The sequence below is a fragment of the Geotrypetes seraphini genome, chromosome 8 (genome assembly GCF_902459505.1).
Source record: "Geotrypetes seraphini chromosome 8, aGeoSer1.1, whole genome shotgun sequence".
In the NCBI taxonomy this organism is placed as follows: Eukaryota; Metazoa; Chordata; class Amphibia; order Gymnophiona; family Dermophiidae; genus Geotrypetes; species Geotrypetes seraphini.
The window spans coordinates 104201318-104220433 of record NC_047091.1 but is presented as its reverse complement, the minus strand read 5'-3'; the positions used below and the strand labels follow the sequence as shown (position 1 = coordinate 104220433).

General features: G+C 46.5%; 3 protein-coding genes across 3 annotated transcripts in view; 1 reads left to right on the top strand and 2 right to left on the bottom strand.

Moving 5' to 3' along the window:
• Window positions 1–114: 114 nt before the first annotated feature.
• On the bottom strand, window positions 115–509 carry LOC117364892 (histone H4). Its single transcript, XM_033954626.1, has one exon. It carries the CDS (start codon window positions 491–493, stop codon window positions 182–184), a length of 312 nt encoding a protein of 103 aa, XP_033810517.1. The 5' UTR covers window positions 494–509; the 3' UTR covers window positions 115–181.
• Window positions 510–1768: 1259 nt separating this feature from the next.
• The window catches only part of LOC117365498, a 34147-nt gene continuing 16799 nt past the window's right edge, over window positions 1769–19116 (top strand). The window contains exon 1 of the mRNA XM_033955975.1: window positions 1769–2236. Coding sequence (XP_033811866.1) covers window positions 1832–2236 — 405 coding nt within the window. The 5' untranslated portion in view covers window positions 1769–1831. The remainder of the gene's footprint in view (window positions 2237–19116) is intronic.
• Window positions 2368–3659, bottom strand: LOC117364759 (histone H1.01-like). The gene has a single exon (XM_033954356.1). The coding sequence runs from the start codon at window positions 3586–3588 to the stop codon at window positions 2959–2961; it is 630 nt and encodes a 209-aa protein (XP_033810247.1). The 5' UTR covers window positions 3589–3659; the 3' UTR covers window positions 2368–2958.

Sequence of the window (19116 nt, the reverse complement as noted above, 5' to 3'; positions counted from 1 at the left end):
ACGTTACTTTTTTTCCTCCCTTGTTTATAAAATCCCTTGCTCCCATACACTAAAACATGATAAGACAATTTGTTGCAACAAGTAGTTAAAGAGGCTCTGTTCTTGACAGCGTGGGTGGCTCTTAAAAGAGCCTTTGGGTTTCTGTGAATTAACGCAAGTGGGATGGACGCTGACATACTCTTTAACCTCCGAAACCGTACAGAGTGCGGCCCTGGCGCTTCAGGGCATATACCACATCCATAGCGGTTACGGTCTTTCGCTTGGCGTGCTCGGTGTAGGTGACGGCATCTCGGATGACGTTCTCTAGGAAAACCTTCAGCACCCCGCGAGTTTCTTCATAGATGAGGCCAGAAATACGCTTCACGCCGCCTCTGCGCGCCAGGCGCCGGATCGCAGGCTTCGTGATACCCTGGATGTTATCGCGCAGCACCTTCCTATGCCGCTTAGCACCACCTTTCCCCAGACCCTTTCCGCCTTTACCACGTCCAGACATCTCTAAATAGCAAAATTGAAAACACTTCAATGATCAATGCGCAGACAAAGCGCTTTTAATATACAGGATGAGCCGACCTGAAGGAGAACTGAGTTTTCTGTAAACGCGGGAGACCCAAACTACAGTGCATGCCTTCAAATCTGTCCATTCTGCAAATGCTCCATGATATTATTCAAAATGGATAGAAATGAACAGAACTGAACGGATCCTTTGCCCTGCTCCAGCACATGCTGGCGTTGTTAAAGCTGTGAATGATATTAACTTGAAATATAAGTAAGAGTAGGGACATAAAGTATCATCTACCCTGTCCAGCTCAAACCTCCACTCACTCCTATTTTAAAGCTACTTTCCTTCTCCTTGGGTTCCCTTGGCTGCTTGTTTGTATCAGAAGTATTACAAATTATAAAAACTTTAAAATCCTGTTTCGAAATAGTCATACACATTATTATAGTAACAGTAATTAACCACTTTCTTCATTCCAAGCTTTTCAGCCAATACACTATTATAATAAAAAAGAGAAAAAGCAAGAAAAATACAACTTATCAAAATCACATTCTTTCCTAATAAAATTATCCAAATCTCAGGTTGCAGCCGGTAACTGAGAAAGAAATGTCCAATCACTGCGCAGGGCGGGAATTTCAAATCTCTGGTTCCGGATACTCAAAAATGTTTAAGATTTTAAAAAGAGCTAACCTTATCTATCAGAGTGGCAAAGAAGGGGCTCTGAGCTTAACCATTTTCAGGTTCTCCAACACTTTTATGTAACATGCAAGTACTAACTGGTTATTTTATTTCTCCAGTTGGCGGGAATTTAAGACTTTGGATGCTCCGTTTTTAAAAATAATTATTCCCCCACACTCATTCATTCAGATAGCTCGGTATTTAAATCAACAAATACAAATCTAAATTTGGAAAGTCCGTGGCAGCTTGAGCCCAGGCTTCACTTTACTCTAAAGGATAGAATATTGACCGACAGAACTGGGAAGTTAAGAAAGAAAAGCAGTAACGCCGTAACAATATTAATAATAACTATCATTGCTTGTTCTTATAATTTCATCTTTTCTTCAGCCCAAACCCGATATTTTCTCCTTCACTATCAAGAGCAGATAAAGAATACGAACGAAAGAAAATGCACAGCTTCTAAGGTTGGAAAGTATTTTAAAACCCAACCATCAGTGTTCCGTAGAGAGAAAAGGAGTTATAGCTCTGACCAATCCGGGCACGGGGCGGGGCTTTTCATACTTATCAGCAGACAGGGCACAGCCTATAAAAGAGCCGAGCAACGGCGCTGTTGTCTGTTTCTTTGTGGTAGAAGAAGGAGGGAATTGTGTGTCCGGTATGGCACGTACCAAACAGACCGCCCGTAAGTCCACCGGAGGAAAAGCTCCTCGCAAGCAGTTAGCGACCAAAGCTGCCCGCAAAAGCGCCCCAGCCACAGGAGGTGTGAAGAAACCTCATCGCTACCGACCGGGCACTGTAGCGCTTAGAGAAATCCGCCGCTATCAGAAGTCCACCGAGCTGCTTATTCGCAAGTTGCCCTTCCAACGCCTGGTGCGAGAGATCGCGCAAGATTTCAAGACCGACCTGCGCTTCCAGAGCTCGGCTGTCATGGCCCTGCAGGAGGCTAGCGAGGCTTATCTGGTAGGGCTCTTCGAAGACACCAATCTCTGCGCTATCCACGCCAAGAGAGTCACCATTATGCCTAAAGATATCCAACTGGCCCGCCGCATTCGTGGGGAGCGGGCTTAGAAAGGCGTCGCTGTTCTCCACCCATTTAACCCAAAGGCTCTTTTAAGAGCCACCAAATTCCCACCTGAAAGGGGCTTAAGTGAATCTTTTCCTTATAGATGGCCTTCCAGGCAGTTCTAGTGCTTGACGGCTATTTGCCACACTAAATTAATAATAATAAAAAAATCATACACTATTGCCTGGAGTAAAGAGGTGTCTTACTCCCAACGTCTAGTGTCCAGTGTTAATCTTGCATAAGTCAGCCCGGTCTCCTGTTTAACCCAAAGGCTCTTTTAAGAGCCACCAAATTCCCACCTGAAAGGGGCTTAAGTGAATCTTTTCCTTATGGATGGCCTTCCAGGCAGTTCTAGTGCTTGACGGCTAGTGCAGATGTTTTTTTTTGTTTATAATTTGCTTAAAAAAACCTAACCGGCTCCCAATAAAACACACTAAATTAATAATAAAAAAAAATCCTAACACTATTGGCCTGGAGGAAAGGGGTGTCTTACTCCCAACGTCTAGTGTCCAGTGTTAATCTTGCATAAGTCAGCCCGGTCTCCTGTTTGCAAAGGGAAGGGGTTGAATTGGAAGGTTTGTTTATTTCGGGGGAGGGGGTGGGGTGGGTGTATCGGGGTGACCACTTCCTTTGAGATCATCGCACTCTTTCATTGATCCGTGTGGTGGCTCTGAAAAGAGCCTTTGGGTTGAAGAAGCATTGAGGATTCTCGAGCAAAGCTTCACTTTTTCTTAGTCGCCCCCTTGGCGGCTTTTGCTGCCTTGGGCTTGGCAGCCTTTGCCGGGCTCTTCTTCACCTTGGCTTTCACCGGTTTGGCTTTCGCCGGGCTCTTCACCGCTTTCTTGGCTTTCACCGCTTTCGACTTCTTGGGGCTCTTGGCTGCTTTCTTGGTAGCGGCTGCCGACGGCTTCTTGGCCCTCTTCGGACTCTTTTTCACTCCAGCCGCCGCCGGCTTTTTCGCTTTCTTCACTGCCGCTTTCTTGCTTTTGGGAGGGCTCTTCTTCTTGCTCTCCGGCTGCTGCTTGTTCAGTTTGAAAGAGCCCGAAGCTCCGCTGCCCTTAGTCTGCAGCAGGCTCCCCTTACTCACCAGACTCTTGACGGCTAGCTTCACGCGGCTGTTGTTCTTCTCTACATCGTAGCCAAAAGCTGTCAGAGCCTTTTTCATTGCAGCCAGGGAGATGCCGTTGCGCTCCCTTGAAGCTGACACCGCCTTCACGATCAGCTCAGAAACGCTGGGGCCCGATGCCTTGCGCGCTTTCGCCGCTGCCGCCGGCTTCTTCGTCTTTTTCTTAGCCGCGCCAGGAGCAGGAGGCGGCGCAGCGGCGGATGCTGCTGGAGCGGTTTCGGCCATGCTCTGCTGTGTCGCACTCGAACCAGAGCCAAAAATGAGAACCCAAAGCACAACTACCCCGTACACTAGAAAAGGAAGTTGCTTCTCTTCGGCCCAAGCCGCTCCCACTATTTATAGCAGATGCTGCCCACTGATTGGCTGCCGGCTCATCACCTGCCTGCTTCAGAGTAGACACCCTGGGCAAAGGCTCCTCTCGCCCTTGTGTTTCTTAAGCCCTCTCAATTCACTTTTTACACTCGAATAACATTCGTTTGCACAACTATTCTCGTTCCGATCAGTAAAGAAGAGTTCATAGTTTGCACTAAACTGGGCGTTTGCTTTTCATGTATGTTAATAAAGTCTAAAAGAACCCTCCCATTGCTTCTTTCCGTCTTTCCCACCTTCCCAAGAGGCGCAACTGTCTTTTATTTGTGAAAATAATATCGCTGTCAGGATCGATGTGGGCAGTAATTCCCTGCAACAGTTTTTAAGGAGGTGTATTACTGCTTTGTTCACAAATCAGCCTTTCCTCTTGGAAAATATTGACTCAAAACCCACATCTAAGAGGGAAAGAAATAACACACACCATTCTGCACTGTCCTAAGAATCTGCCACAGAGCTTAGCTGGTCTATTCTCTTATCCAATAAAAACAAAACTTTTGATTATAATTGATAATCTCTTTAATATATTAAAGAAGAGGATGCAGAAAAGGAACAAATGAGGTTTAACAAAGAAAAGTTTGGCAATCGGCTAATTATTATTATTATTAATCTTTATTGATTTTCAAACTTTGACAGTGCAATACAATTAATTGAACATAAAATACTGCATAAAAAATACTATTAATTACACAAGTAATATATAAAACAATCATTTTCTCCCAGCATTCTGCCAATTATTAATACAATAAAACATATTATGTGACTACAATATTATAATTAAGTAATTTTAATCCTCAAAATAAACTTCCCTCCCCTCACCCACCCTGGATGTGTAAGGAAATCTAAGAAAAGGAGAAATACCTGACCATTATTGCGATGTAACAAATGTAGTCAATGAATTACTAAACCCCAAACATTCCGCATTCATTCTCTCATATTTCTATGTGGTACACACATTTGCCCACCAAAATGTGTAATTAAGTCTGTCATGGCTCTTCCAGTTATGTGTGACCATTTGGACAGCTATTCCCATCATGATCAAGAAAACACGGCTTTCATATTTGTCCAAAGTAGGCTTAACGTGCAGTAACGTACCACAAATTATGGCTTTATAAGTTAAGGGAATAGATGACTCATGAATAAGATTAATTTGTCCCCAAATTGACCTCCATAAATAACACACACCATTCTGCACTGTCCAAAGAATCTGCCACAGAGCTTAGCTGGTATATTCTCTTATGTAATAAAAACAAAAAACTTTTGATTATAATTGATAGTCTCTTTAATATATTAAAGCTGAGAATGCAGAAAAGGTATGAATGAAGTTTAACAAGCCCACTGGAGATGCACCGGGGCGAAGCGGAAGTGATCTCCTTGGGCCCGGAAACCACCTTGAGCCTCGACGCTGGAGTGCCTCCCCTTCCTCCCCAGAACGCCAACTCCCCGTGAGTGGAGGAACCATCGGGAGTTGTTGTGGGACTCTTCCCGAGGCTAGTGGCAACATGCAGGGGAGCTTGAAGTTGGACTCTCTGCATTTGCAGACTGTCCCTTTGTTATCTGGGGACTTACTAACACCACAATTTTTATGTGAGCAGGAGACCAGCAGCCAGGAGGGAACCCCAGTTGGTGAGGATATTGCTTCCTCTAAAAAATTATTCTTTACATTGAAGAAACCCCAAGAGGTAACCCTTGAGGCTATCTGGGATCTAGTGGTGGGTTTGGCTAAATCTATAACAGCGGAATCTGGATAGGCCCGTTTCCTATATATCTCAAACCCTTACCCCTCCCCTACATTCACCCACAAAAACTCAACACTAATTATGGTGAAAAAATAGCCGCAGCCCTGTTTATTGGTCATAACAGGTTGTTAAATAACATATCAATGTATAAACAGTATAAACATTATAACACAAAATTATTTCAAGCTACTGTAAAACAAGTTATGCCCCCGACCCCGCCATGAAGCAAGGATCTGAGGGGTGGCATGTCCCCCACATGCCCCATTAAACCCGGGTCACATGACCCACCAGGCACGGCTCCCAGCCGGCCCACTGCTCATCCCCTGATGAGCCCAGCCAGTAGCTCGAGATACCGCCATAGGGCCTGTAAACCCTTACAGGCCCCCCCCCAATGAACAGAGCTGCGACTAAGACAGCGCCCAACGGTCACAACCCGATGAGAAATCATCCAACAGCAAATCCCAGCCCACGTCAGACAAATGTACCTGATCCCTCGCAAACAAACCCAAACAGGACACATCCACCCAGTCGTGTCGTAGTTGCACCCCCCCACCCCCCTAGACTCCACCCAGCGCCCAACCTGACGGTTAACCTTGCACAAACCCCTGGTCCATCTCCGGGACTCCAGCCGGCGTGGTCGAGGAATAATGTCCGACCACAGCAGCGTCGTGCCAGGGAACCATTTCAAAACCATCCTAAGATACCCAGAATAGAGTCAATCAGGTGCTTCCCCATCTGGGAATCCACATTGTTACCACCCAAATGCAGCAGCAGTACATCTGGACGACGAGGGTGACGACGGAAGTCAGCCTGCAACAGTAACAGCTAATGCCATCGCATGCCCCACTGACCCCACCAGGACACGCGAATGCCCAAGTGCTGCAGATCCAGGTGCTGACCCCCAGGCCGGATCGCGGCACGCTCTCTTGCCCAGTGGACGAAGGAGAGCCCGACAATCCACACCGTACGCTGTCGCCATACTGCATCTGCAAGGCAAACCCAGCAATCAAACCCAGCCCAATTTTAAAACAAAACCCCGGTTAGTAAAGTGTCAGTCCTGAGCATGCATCAACCAGCTATAGCCAGACACGCCCCCAGAACCAAGGTACCCATCTGTGGAAACCAGAACTGATCAGCCCACCCTAGGTCCCTCCCCGATCCAAACCCCGTGCCATCCCGTAAGGCCGAATGTAACTCCTGTAACTTCCCAAGGACCAACGCCCCAACCGTTGAATCCCTTCACACCGCACCCCAGCCAGAAAGGCACAAGTGGCAGCCCCAATCCGAAATGAATGAGTACCAAATCGCACTGGGTCCTCACCACATCGGCGCAAAACTAGACGCTGCACGGCTAAGAACTGATAACGTGTAAGGGGCCCGCCGTCCTCATGCAACAACAAGGCCAACTCCAACGGGGGACGAACCGCCATATAGGCACACAGAGCCGTAACCGCACAAGTAACACAGCCCACTATCTTATGCAAAACCACCATACGGCCCCTGCCCAGCTGGTCTGTCTTGGATCTGGCAAGATATAAACTAACAGAGCTGTCACCACACTGCACATGCCGCAATAAGAGGCCACGCGCACCCACAGAATCAGCTGGATGCACTAGTAGCTCCCCGATGCAGAAGGCTCCGAAAAACGCTAGTGAAAAAGCAGCAGTAAACAGCAGCTCCTCGTATCAGGACCGAGCCACCTCCGGCAACTCCGTGAGCAACCTCACCAACAAGTCGTGAGATATTGGCCGCCGGGCATCGGGTTGCTGTGGCGCAATCCGAGCCATAGCCGCCAGAAGTCTACGCACCAGGAAACCCGAAGATGGGCAACGCCACCCCAAGGCCTTGGAGAAGAATGTAAAACCAGCTAAGTGGCCAGCCACAACTCCCCGCGACAAACCCCCACGATGCGAATCCAGTACAAATTCCGCCAGCAGGGTCTCAGATACTGGTCCCGGGGTCCAACCCCGGGAAGACAGAAAAGCGGACAATCGACGGAATCCAGCATTGTAGCGAGTACAGGTGGTAGGAGCCACCGACTGTCTCGGCAAGTCTCAGAGCCCTTCTCAACCAGGCTCCATAAATGATCCAGCATCTGCAACCCCCGGAACTGCGCGTCTGGAGCCAGCTGACGAAACTGCAAAAAGTTAAAGCGAGAAAGAGCATCAGCAATACAGTTGCGACTCCCTGGCACATGACTAGCCCTAATGTAAAAATTGAGCCGCAAACAACGCAGAACGATCTCATGCATCAACTGATTAACCTGCAAACATTTAGCGGCATGCCGATTAGCGACCTCCACAACCCCCATATAGCACCAAAATACTACGCGCTTATTACAAAGCCGAGCACGCCAAAGTTCGCAGGCTTCCAGTAGCGGAAAAGCTCCAAGAGAGTCACATTCCACGTAACACCACTCCGCTGCCAGGCAACAGGCCACGGCGCTGCACACCATTCCCACTGGCAGTAAAGGCCTAAACCGAGGCCACCGGCCGCATCCGAGTAGAGTTCTAAATCCAGGTTAGACAACTCGGGCTGTTGTATCGGAAGCGATCCATTAAACCACGTAAGGAACATGACCCACATCCTGAGATCCGCCCGAATACCAGCAGAAATACGCACGAAATGACGACGATCACGAACGCCCGAAGTGGCAGCAGCAAGCCGTCAAGCAAAAGCCCGTCCCATAGGCAGTACCCGACAAGCGAAGTTAAGAGACCCCAGCCGCAATTGAACGTCTCTGAGGGTAGCCTTACGGGACTCAGCCATCCGAGAAATCTGCAACAACAGGAGTCTCACCTTAGCCAGCGGCAACCTGGTGACCATTGCTACGGTATCGATCTCTATACCCAGAAAAGTAAGCACCGTAGTAGGACCCTCCGATTTATCCGCCGCCAAAGGAATTCTGAATTCAGCAGCCACGCGTTCAAATGATGCTTTCAAGCGGGAACACACCGCAGACCTCGCTGCTCCTACGAAGAGAAAGTCGTCCAGATAGTGCACAACCGAATCCGCCCGCGCTATGCGGACCGTAACCCAGTGCAAGAACGTACTAAACATCTCAAAGTAAGCGCAAGAAAAGGAGCCAAAAGCAGGCCATAGTCCTGAGGACGAGCCTGGCCCTAGACGCTAGCAAGCCAAAGAAACGCCCGCGTCCAGTTGACCACATTACGGGAGACCTGACCCGATTTAACCTTGCCCTCCTCCTTCTTACCCTTCTTTTTACTCCTACGCGCCCTGCCCTCTAAGAGCCGAAAAACATCAATGCACGCTCGCTTCCCAATTTTACGACGCAACCCTCTAGGTACCTTTTCCCAAAGCTCGGAGAGCGCTACCAATGCCGGAACTCCCCTATCCTGGCTCTCCTGCCCTGCCTGCTCATCCAATGCCTTCGTCCGAGATCGGGAGGAAGACGAAGAAGAAGTGGAGGTTAAAGAAGAAGAAGACAAAGAAGAGGAGGAAGCCCTAGCCCTCCGCTTGCGCTTGCGCTTACTCTTCCCCTTCCCCCTACCGCGTTCCCCACACTCAGCAGCCTCTAAGGCCATGTTACCCATGTCCTGTGCTTCTCCAGCGACGATCGGTCCGCTCGACTCTCCAGCGGCGCCATCCGCAGCAGCCACCGTGTGTGGACCCCGCTGTCCGGACATCGCAGACGAGATTCCTCCGCCAGTAGCGCCATCTGCAGCAACCACGCGACCAAGTCCACTCCGCCCGAGCTCCGCTCACCGAACTCCTCCGGAACTCCGCACTTACTCCGGGGAAAAGGTGGCCACGGCCTCTCGTCCCACCGAAGAACCAGCGAAGACCTGTGAAGAAAAATCCGAACAAGGACCAGACAACTTCACAGCACCAGCAGGATGAACCCCATAGGGACCCCCAGAACCCCTAGCTCCCCCGAGGGCCCACCAATCCGCAGGACCACCGCCGCGACCAGTCCCACGGCCCCACGCTGATACATGTTCAGACAGGGCAGCACCCCCCAGCGGCCAGGGCACAGGACTCCAACCCGAACCCCAGGACCCCGAAGCCCAGGGAGGCGAGAAGGGAGAATGAACAGGGGGCAGGAAGATGCTCTGAGGTGGAGCAGTGACACCCACACCCAAACCTCCAACAGGAGCTCCAAGACCCCCACCCTCCACAGACCCCGAAGCCGCCGGTACCCGAAACTGGACAACAACCTCCACTGACCCAGCAACCGCACCCCTGCCAAGGAAATGGTCACCAGTCTGAGGGAAGACACAGTCCTGAACCACTGGTGCTGCTTGCAGCACAGCCAGCTGGCTCAATATGGCAGCACGTGGCTCAGGTCCAGCCATACCCGGCACCTCCCCCGGGGTCGGCAATGCACGCCCCGACGCTGCCACAGCACCACCCCGACCAGAACCACCGGACCCAGCACCCCTAAGGGCCCTCCCACCAGACCTCGCGACTTCCACGCTACCTCCTCCCGCCCCCAACGAGATCGATTCCCGGATGACCGCACGAGAACGCCTTGGCGGCAGGGAATGCTTCCGGTCCGGCGCAGTACTCACCGGCTCCTCCTCCTCATCGAAGGAGCTACAGGCCGCGAAGGAGAACTCAGCCACACCGCCACCGGTTCCCGAATACGACTCCATACCCCTAAAGCTGCTTTGGAGGACCAGGAACGCCCTTAGTCCTCCGAAGCCCGACTTATAAACCCTCCCCCCTCCCGACGCCCTCCGCGGCTGCAACTAACCAATGGCAGGTCTTCCAGACGGCGGGAAGACCTGCCGACCAATCTCCTGCTCCCCTCAGCGTCCCCACATCTCCGACGGGCTACCACGCGGGCCTCCCAGCTCCGCGTTAGGTACGCCCGTCGAGACGAGCTCTCAGACTGCCTATTAACCCTCAGCTCTCTCAGTTAGAGCACAAAATTAATACTCAAGAAACGGAAATTAAGAATATTAAAGTCGACTTACAAGATTTAAAAAATTCAACTTTGAATTCTTCCAAAGAAGCGAAAGTTTCTAAACAAATTACAGAAACACTTGTGAGAGATAACATTAATCTAAGGAGAAAATTGGAGTCTTTAGAAAATTTTTCTCATAATAACAATCTTAGACATTAATTTTCCTAGAATTGTGGCAGTAACTCCTAGAGATATGTTGAAATGTTATATGATGGAGGTATTGGAAATTTCTGAAGAATTGTCGCCGCCAATTACCCAAGTGTATTATTTACCAATAAAAAGGGAAGAAAAGTTAAAGGAAGAAGATGATCAACGAGTACTTAATACTTCTACAATTTTGGAACTTTCAGACAGCGAACTTGCAAAGCTAGCAATACTTCTCACAGTAGCCTTGACACCAATAAAGAATTGGTTATTAAGACTTTTCTTTAAGAATAAACAGAAAGACTTTCTAGGGTATAAAAGACAAATGTATCCAGATCTGTCACGAGATACACAAAAATGTCAACGAGAATTTTGTTGTTAACGCCGGGAGTTATAGCTCTTGGGGGTGACCTATTTTCTTCGTCACCCATTCAAAAATATGTCTTCTTTGATCCTAGTCAACTGACAACCTTGTTGTCAGCTGCTCGCCTGAAAATAGGAGTGGATACATTAAGCACTTGTAGATTTTGATTTCCTGTCTCAGCCAATAACTGAAAATCTTTATTCTTATTTTTATCTCTTTGTTATTATCTCGCTGATTCTACCTCTTGGTTCTTATTGAGGACTTGAGTTAAAGTTAAGCTATATTAAGTTATATCGAATTAGTGGATTAGTAGGATATAATTTATACTGTTCTTTATTTGTTGCTTAACTTTATCTTTCTGTACAAGTGATAACTTGATTGTAATTTAAAATTGATAAATAAATAAATTAAAAAGAAAAGAAAGAGGTTTAACAAAGAACAGTTTGGTAATCGGCTAATTAGGAGTTTGATACTAAGATACTTGCCTGTTTTGTATTGGAGCAGTGGTGTGGTGAGGGCGGGGAGCGTTTCGCACTGGTGCTGTCTTATTGAGGGCGCAGGCACCCGCCCTTCCTGGACTCATGCCTAGGAAGTGATGTCAGAGAAAGAGTTGACGTTGGCACGACAGTAGCTTGGAGGTTGTTGCTCTGTTAGGAATGTTAAAGGTACAGGGGAAGGGAAGCGGCAGAAGGGGGTGGGGAAGGAGCATGTGGGGGTGGGGGAGGGGCATCACCCCCAAGCGTCTCTCACCTTCGCTACGCCACTGTCCCTGAGTTTATTCTTCTAAATGCTGGGTTTGCGGCTATAACGGTACTTCTTTTCTTTTTCCTTAAAGTATCAAAGGTCAAGAAAGGGGGAAAAGAGGGGTCGTGGCTTGATGGGAAATAATGTCTGAGTTAAAGTTCTTTTTTTTTTGAGGGGAGGGCTAAATTATTTAGAGGCATGTTTACTAAGCTGTATTAAGCACTAATAAGCTTGCGTACAGAAGGATAAAAACCACTAAAATAAGGCAAGCTCAGACAACCCACGGTACTTTTATATTTGGCATGGCCCATCCAAATGCTAAAGAATAGAAAATTGCTTTGACGTTAGGAGAGTGTATTAGGTATACCCAGTTCTTTAAAAAAAAAAAAAAAAAAAAATTGACAGTGTTTATTGGAAAAACAAAACACAGCCAATGTGACAGCAAGAAACATAGGAGTACAGTAGTTCTTCAGTACTCCTGGCATAGAACAAGCAATAAGTCAGTGGTCTCAAACTCAAACCCTTAGTGAGGCCACATTTTGAATTTGTAGGTACTTGGAGGGCCGCAGAAAAAATAGTTAATGTCTTATTAAAGAAATGACAACTTTGCATGAGGTAAAACTCTTTATAGTTTATAAATCTTTCCTTTAAAAGTTTTACCTTATGCAAAATTGTCATTAACTATTTTTTCTGCGACCCTCCAAGTACCCTATTTTTTCTGCAGCCCTCACATTTAAAGCTTAATATCTTTCCTTTCTCAAAACTGACACATTTCAATCACTATATTGAAAATAAAATTATTTTCCCTACCTTTGTTGTCTGGTGACTTTATTTTTCTGTGCATTTAACTATGTTTACAGGGTCTTCTTGTCCTTTGACTGGCCGGAACTTCCTCCCGACGTTAGAATTGACGCCGGATGGAGAGAATTAGTTGGCTCCGAGCTGGGGAAGATATGCAGAGAGAGCTAAGACCTCGGGTGATGGTCTGTTTCCCGATTGCGGTGGCTTGGGGGAGGGCAGTGGGAAGGGATGTAGATTGGGGACCCCTGCTTTAGGAGAGGACAGAACGTGGGCCGCAAAGTAGTCCATGGGGGGCCGCATGCGGCCCGCAGGACAAATGTTTCAGACCGTTGCAATAAGTGATCCCCACCTCCCCCAAACCTCAAACATTAAACTGCATGAAGTTCTCCATGGACAAGCAGTCTAAGTCAACCATACTTTGGTGATGCCATCTACCTTTCCCAATTTGGAATTGCTCTCCCAGAGCTTAGGTGAGGCATTTGGGGCACTCATCTGAGCATGTGCACGTAGCCCTATATATACCTTTGCTGGCCCTCACTAATCCATTTTAGTCTATCCGCCCTTCCCAACATCTGGATCAAAAACACTATCCACTTTAAAAAAAAAAAAAAGGGAAAACCAAATAAAAAAGAAGAATAGCTGAAAGAATGAAAAAACCACAGCAAAAACGAACTTTATATGGTCTGAATGCAAAGGAAAATGAGCTCCATGGACCCCCACGAGGTGTGTGTCCGATGCCTGCAGGGCCGGATTAATGAATATGCCCAGAAGGCACGTGCCAGGGCCCAAAATTATTTTTTTTTTAAACAGCGACGGCCCCCCCCCCCCCATCGATTGGCAACACCAGGGATCCCCTTGATTGGCAACACTGGACACCTCTCAATCGGCAACACCGGGCCCCCCTCCACTGAAAGAAACAGGACCTGCAACTGCTCTCTTTCTCTCCCGCCGCTGCCGAATCCTGTATTGTAAACAAATTTAACACATGCCGCGGGGCTCTAACAGTGCGCATGACTCTGCCGGATTCCCTCCTCCTCCTCTATAAATGAAATGGGAAGTTACGACATAAGGGGGAGAAAGGAGAAGGGAAGCCATCAGCGGCACGCGCACTGTTTGAGCTCAGCAGCATGTGTTAAATTTGTTTACAATATAGGCTTCTGGAGAGAGAGAGAGCAGTCACAGGCCCTGTTTCTTTCAGTGGGAGAGGGGGCCTGGTGTTGCTGATCGAGGGGGGGCCTGATCAAGGGGGGAAGCCATCAGTGGCACGCGCACTGTTTGAGCCCTGTGGCGTGTGTTAAAATTGTTTACAGGCTTCAGCAGCGGTCCAGCGGCAGGGGAGATAGCACAGATCAGTAAATGAGTTGAAGTCGGCAGGCCTGGGGAGGGGAAGATGCTAAATGGAAGGGCAGTCAGGAAGAACAACAAGTGTGGTATATTGGATCAGGGGATGAGAGGGAGGGAAAGAAGGGGAAATGTTAGACAAGGTCAGGTGGGGGGCTAGATCATAGGGTGACAGGAGGAAAGAACAGCAAGAAAGAAAGCGGAAGCAATCTAGGACCCTGAGGAAGAGGGAAAAGAGAGATGGTAAGATGATTGATTATGAGGGGAGGGAGGAGAGAAGGGATAGAAGATAGTGAAGGAAAAAGGACAGGGATATGTCAGGCCATCAGAGATGGAGAGGAGATTTTGGGCTACAAGAATGGAGAGAGGGGATATGCTGGAAATTGTGGAAATCATGGGAAAGACCAATGGACAGGTGTGGCAGGGAGATGAATTAGAGAAAGATAGCCTCTAGCCCCTCACCTCCTCACGGACGAAGGCAGAAAATAGAGAAGGAAGACCAGAGAAGAAAAGGAAGAGAGGAGAGTTGCTAGGAAATGGGAAAGGAGACAGAGTTATCAGATTTGAGTGGAGGAAATGAGAAGAGAGAGATGCTAAAAACCACAGGGGGGAGAGAAGAAGAGAGAGACCATGAGGGGAACAAAGGGAAGATGATGGATGTCAGACCAAGGGGGGGGGGAGCAAGAGGAGAGATGGCAGAGGGAAGAAGATGTTTTCTGGAAGGGGCAGATACTGGATGGAAGGAAGAGAATGACAAGAAAATGAGGAAAACAGAAATCACATGAGAAAGGCAGAAAATAAAATTCTATATATTTTATTTTTTTTGCGTCAGGATAATGTAGTATTAGAGCTGTGTTGATAAGTGTTTAGAAATAGAAATGGTGATCCTTTTATTGGACTAATTTGAATATGTTTGACTAACTTTCAGAGACCAAATTCTTCTTCTTCAGGTCAGGACAGAATACTGTAACAGCAGTATACTATACTGACCTAAGGAAAGAGGGTTTGACCTCTGAAAGCTAACTAAAAAATGTATTAGTCCAATAAAAAGGTATCTTATTTTCCATTTTTTGTTTTATTTGTATTTGTTAATTTGTAAAGTGACTTGTTATTTCTCTTTTTTTCAAATTTACATCCTATCTTTATATTTTGTTCAGTATTGGGGGATATGCATCACTGTTTCTTCACCCCTAAACTGTATCGTTCCTTCGATTTGTAACACAAGCCAGCATGCTGAATGCTCTGCACTGCTCCGATGGGCACAGAATTCCTATGATCATCAGAACAGCTGAAGACCCTAGACCTTCACAGACAGACCACTCAACTCTCTTTATGCTGATACAAATAATATGAGTTTTAGTAATCAAATAGTAATAGCTTACAGGAACAAATCACATAGCATACAGAGTGATAGAGCATACACCAGGCTGGCCAGGCTGATGGAGAACTTCCAAAGAGTTCTGACTCCTTGGTTCAAGCTTTCTTTTATATGATTCTGACAGCTCTGGCACACGTTGGTGCAGGTTACATTTCATACTTTCATTGGTTAATCATATTCATTATCTCATATATTAAGCTATGGATTGGTTAATATAATTGAGTGATTCTGTGTCAAGCCTTTTTTCATCTGCTTCTCCCTCACCTCCCCGTAAATGTTCTTTAAATATACCAAGTTCCTCTTTAGAGCACCTGGGCCTAACGGTTTTCTGGCTCTGTGGTTAGCCTTCTTGTACACTTCTGTCCGTGGTTCGTCTTTCTTCTGGTGAAACTTTTATAAAGTTATCATGCTGCTTATATTTTTCATCAGAATTGTTTTTTCTCTCTAACTACGCCCTCTGCTTCTCAGAAAAAATGCAGAAATGCCTTTCAGAGTTGACAGTGTCTTTCAGAGTTGACAGTTTCTAGTCAGAGAGCCTATTTTGCTTTTTGAACAACCATTTTAGGTCTTGGCCTTGCTTTGGTCTGCTACTGCTGTAACAGGGAAATTCTTGGGGGTCTTCACCTGAGCTTACAGGAATTTTTTTCATCCCCTTCCTCACAGCGCAGAACATTCAGCCCACTAGCCAGTGCTAGAAATCTCTTCCGTACTTTTGAAAAAAAAAGGGGGGGGGGGTTTAGTTTGTGATTACTTATTCCATACTGGGTGAGGGTGGTTCTATGTCCTGTATGTATGAAAAACTTATACTCATGTGTCCAATAATAACCACTTAATAATATACTCTGTATCACACTGAGGCCTCAGATTCGGAGCATACGCGAAGTCCTATCACGGACTAAACGATCAGCGTATTCCAAGCTCCACACTCCAGTCATAGGCCTCCAACTGCACTACTCTATCAACTTCTATTTTATCAAAAAGTCTTTTTTTCTTATACTTTTTATCTTTTTTTCTTATTATCTTTACTTATTTTCAAAACAGCACTACTCTTATAATGTAAAAATTTTTCCCCTAGGTACATCCTAAAATGTTTATACTAAATGTATCTTCAAAGTCCTTTGTTTGAGTAAATTGGCAGGTCTAAAAGCACGCTATGCCTTAATGCCTGTGGCTAGTGGCCCTGACGCAGTGGAGTGTAATTGATTTCCAAGAAACGCTGGCCGCGTCGGCTCAGATAGACGAAGGCTAAGGCTTTAACATTCAAGTCTCTATTTAAGATAAGTGATCTGTATGCCTGTTAAAAATTCGGATGCTTTGTATTTCATTTGAAGATACATTTAGTATAAACATTTTAGGATGTACCTAGGGGAAAAATTTTTACATTATAAGAGTAGTGCTGTTTTGAAAATAAGTAAAGATAATAAGAAAAAAAGATAAAAAGTATAAGAAAAAAAGACTTTTTGATAAAATAGAAGTTGATAGAGTAGTGCAGTTGGAGGCCTATGACTGGAGTGTGGAGCTTGGAATACGCTGATCGTTTAGTCCGTGATAGGACTTCGCGTATGCTCCGAATCTGAGGCCTCAGTGTGATACAGAGTATATTATTAAGTGGTTATTATTGGACACATGAGTATAAGTTTTTGCTAAGTACCACTAGGGTTTGGTTATTTAGTTTATATACTGTATGTATGAAAGACATGGTTTTCTGTTAGCATTGACTAGCCTTGTTTGTCGAAATGCATCAGGCATGGATACTGGGAGCACCTTGAATAAACCTGATTTGAATCTCCTTATTGTCTGCCGATCTTCTTTTGTTCCACGTTGGATTCTTTGGTGACCCACTTGCCTTGTTGTTTTGTTACAAATTAACATACATACATATGGGTTAAAGTTGGATGACATTAAGTGAGGCATTTGAGAGGAGTTGCAAACTTGGTTATTAATATAAACTTATCCATTTGAACACTTTTATATACATATGGAAAGGGTTCAGAGTTAAAGTCCTGGACAAGTAGGTGGGAAGGGGGGGATTTGATCAGAGATGTTTGGGGTTTGCATAGAACTAAAACTGTACACTGGCACTGGTATGGTAATCTTTGTTTGTTTTGAATTTTATAATAATAGAAAACAAGAAATACAAGTGGAAATAAAGAAATAAATAAGAAAACAGGTAAATAAAATGGGTGGGACATGGGCGGGCAGGGCTAGGGGTTTCAGTGCACTTGTGTTCCTAGGGGCCCTCAATGATTAATCCTGCCCTTGCTGACTGGGGAAGGCTCACTTCATGGCTGCCTGCCCCCAGTGCCTAAAAATGTCCCCAAGGGCCCGCAGAAATCGCTTGCATACGCTGAAGAACCCGGGGGAAGACCAGCACAAAAAAGAAGCAGCAACCGGCAAAACACCAGTAGCACATGACGCTGGTATCAACCTCCCCGGGACTCCAAACCACAGCCACGGCAACCTCAGTTTACCTGCTGCCTCAGGAAGCCCAGAAAAAGCAGAGCAGACTGCTGCTAAAACTGTCCAGCATCATGCAGGCTTCCCCGACGGCCGCTCAGAAGACCAGGCCGACTGCGGGAGAGCACACCGGGAGGGCAACGGCTGAGGGTCTCATATCCCCTCCACCAGCCATTTTAACAGCGCCGACTCCGGACTGCGGCAATCCAGCATGGCGCCATGCTCCTCGTAGTCCAAAGACAATGGCTGCCTCGACCTCATCTCCGGATGATGTCAGTGTGCTGGGATCCACCCCCTTAAAGGCACAGCTGCAGCAAAACAGTGCCTACAGCTGCAGGCCTACAGACAGTGCCTTTTCAAACATGGCCTCAGACTCCGCCCACTTAAAGGGCCAGGACATCACAAACAACATGGATCATCACAACCGGATCAGCAAGGAGGGGAAAAGAAGGAAGCGATATCGAGCAACTTCTTCCTCCTCCTCTGCCTGTTCAGCCTTACAGAGATGGCAAAGACACAGCCACGGGACCAGAAGCAGGGGCAGATCTCGCCAACTGGAGGATCGCCCGCACACAACCGCCAAAGCTCCCAATATTCAGCTGCACCAACCAGCCGCCACCACTGACGACCAACAAATGCTCGACCTCTCACAGCAGCTGGCACAACAAAGGACGCAGAGTGAAAGTCCAGCACTAAAGCAAATCCATCTAATTCCCAGAGTCTCTCAAAGTAATCCACACCATTTCTCCCCCCTCAAAACATACCCCAACACCTAAAAAAGAAAAAACATACTTGCAAATCACAAACCCCCTCGCCGGCACTGCTCTCCCTCATTCCCAACAAAAATTGAACAATGCAATCCTCTGTGCCAGAAGTAGGAACCACAATGTGAGGGGTAACAGTACACCCAAAAGATCAGCTTTTTGTCATCCATTGTGGGGGCTGCTCCCAACTCTAGCTACCAGACAGATTTAATAGGACATCATGCCGCCCAGTGTTACAAATTAATTTTTGAATACGAAGCCAAAAAATAGTCTTAGAGACATTTGGAGCATCAAGATAAAACAGAATATTTTTTTATATCATTGGCCATGAATTTGGATTTAGAGGATGAAATGTACAGCGTCAGCATCTACGAGACAAACTTGGTTATTTTTATTACATAGGATTGCTTGGACCCCAGTTCGTTTACAAAAACTAGAGAGTTCTAAGTCTAGTAGATGCTGGCATTGTCATAGTGATATAGGGACTTTGGATCATCTGTTATATTGTCCTTTGATACTTGGGGACAAATCAATCATATTCTTGAATCACCAATTCCTTTAACCTATGAAGCCATACGCTTTTACTCATTAAGCCTTCTTTGGATAAATATAAAAGCCATCTTTTTTTGATCATGACAGGAATGGTTACACATAATTGGAAGAGCTACGACAGACTGAATTACACATTTTGGTGGGCAAATGTTTGTACCACTTATACATTACAT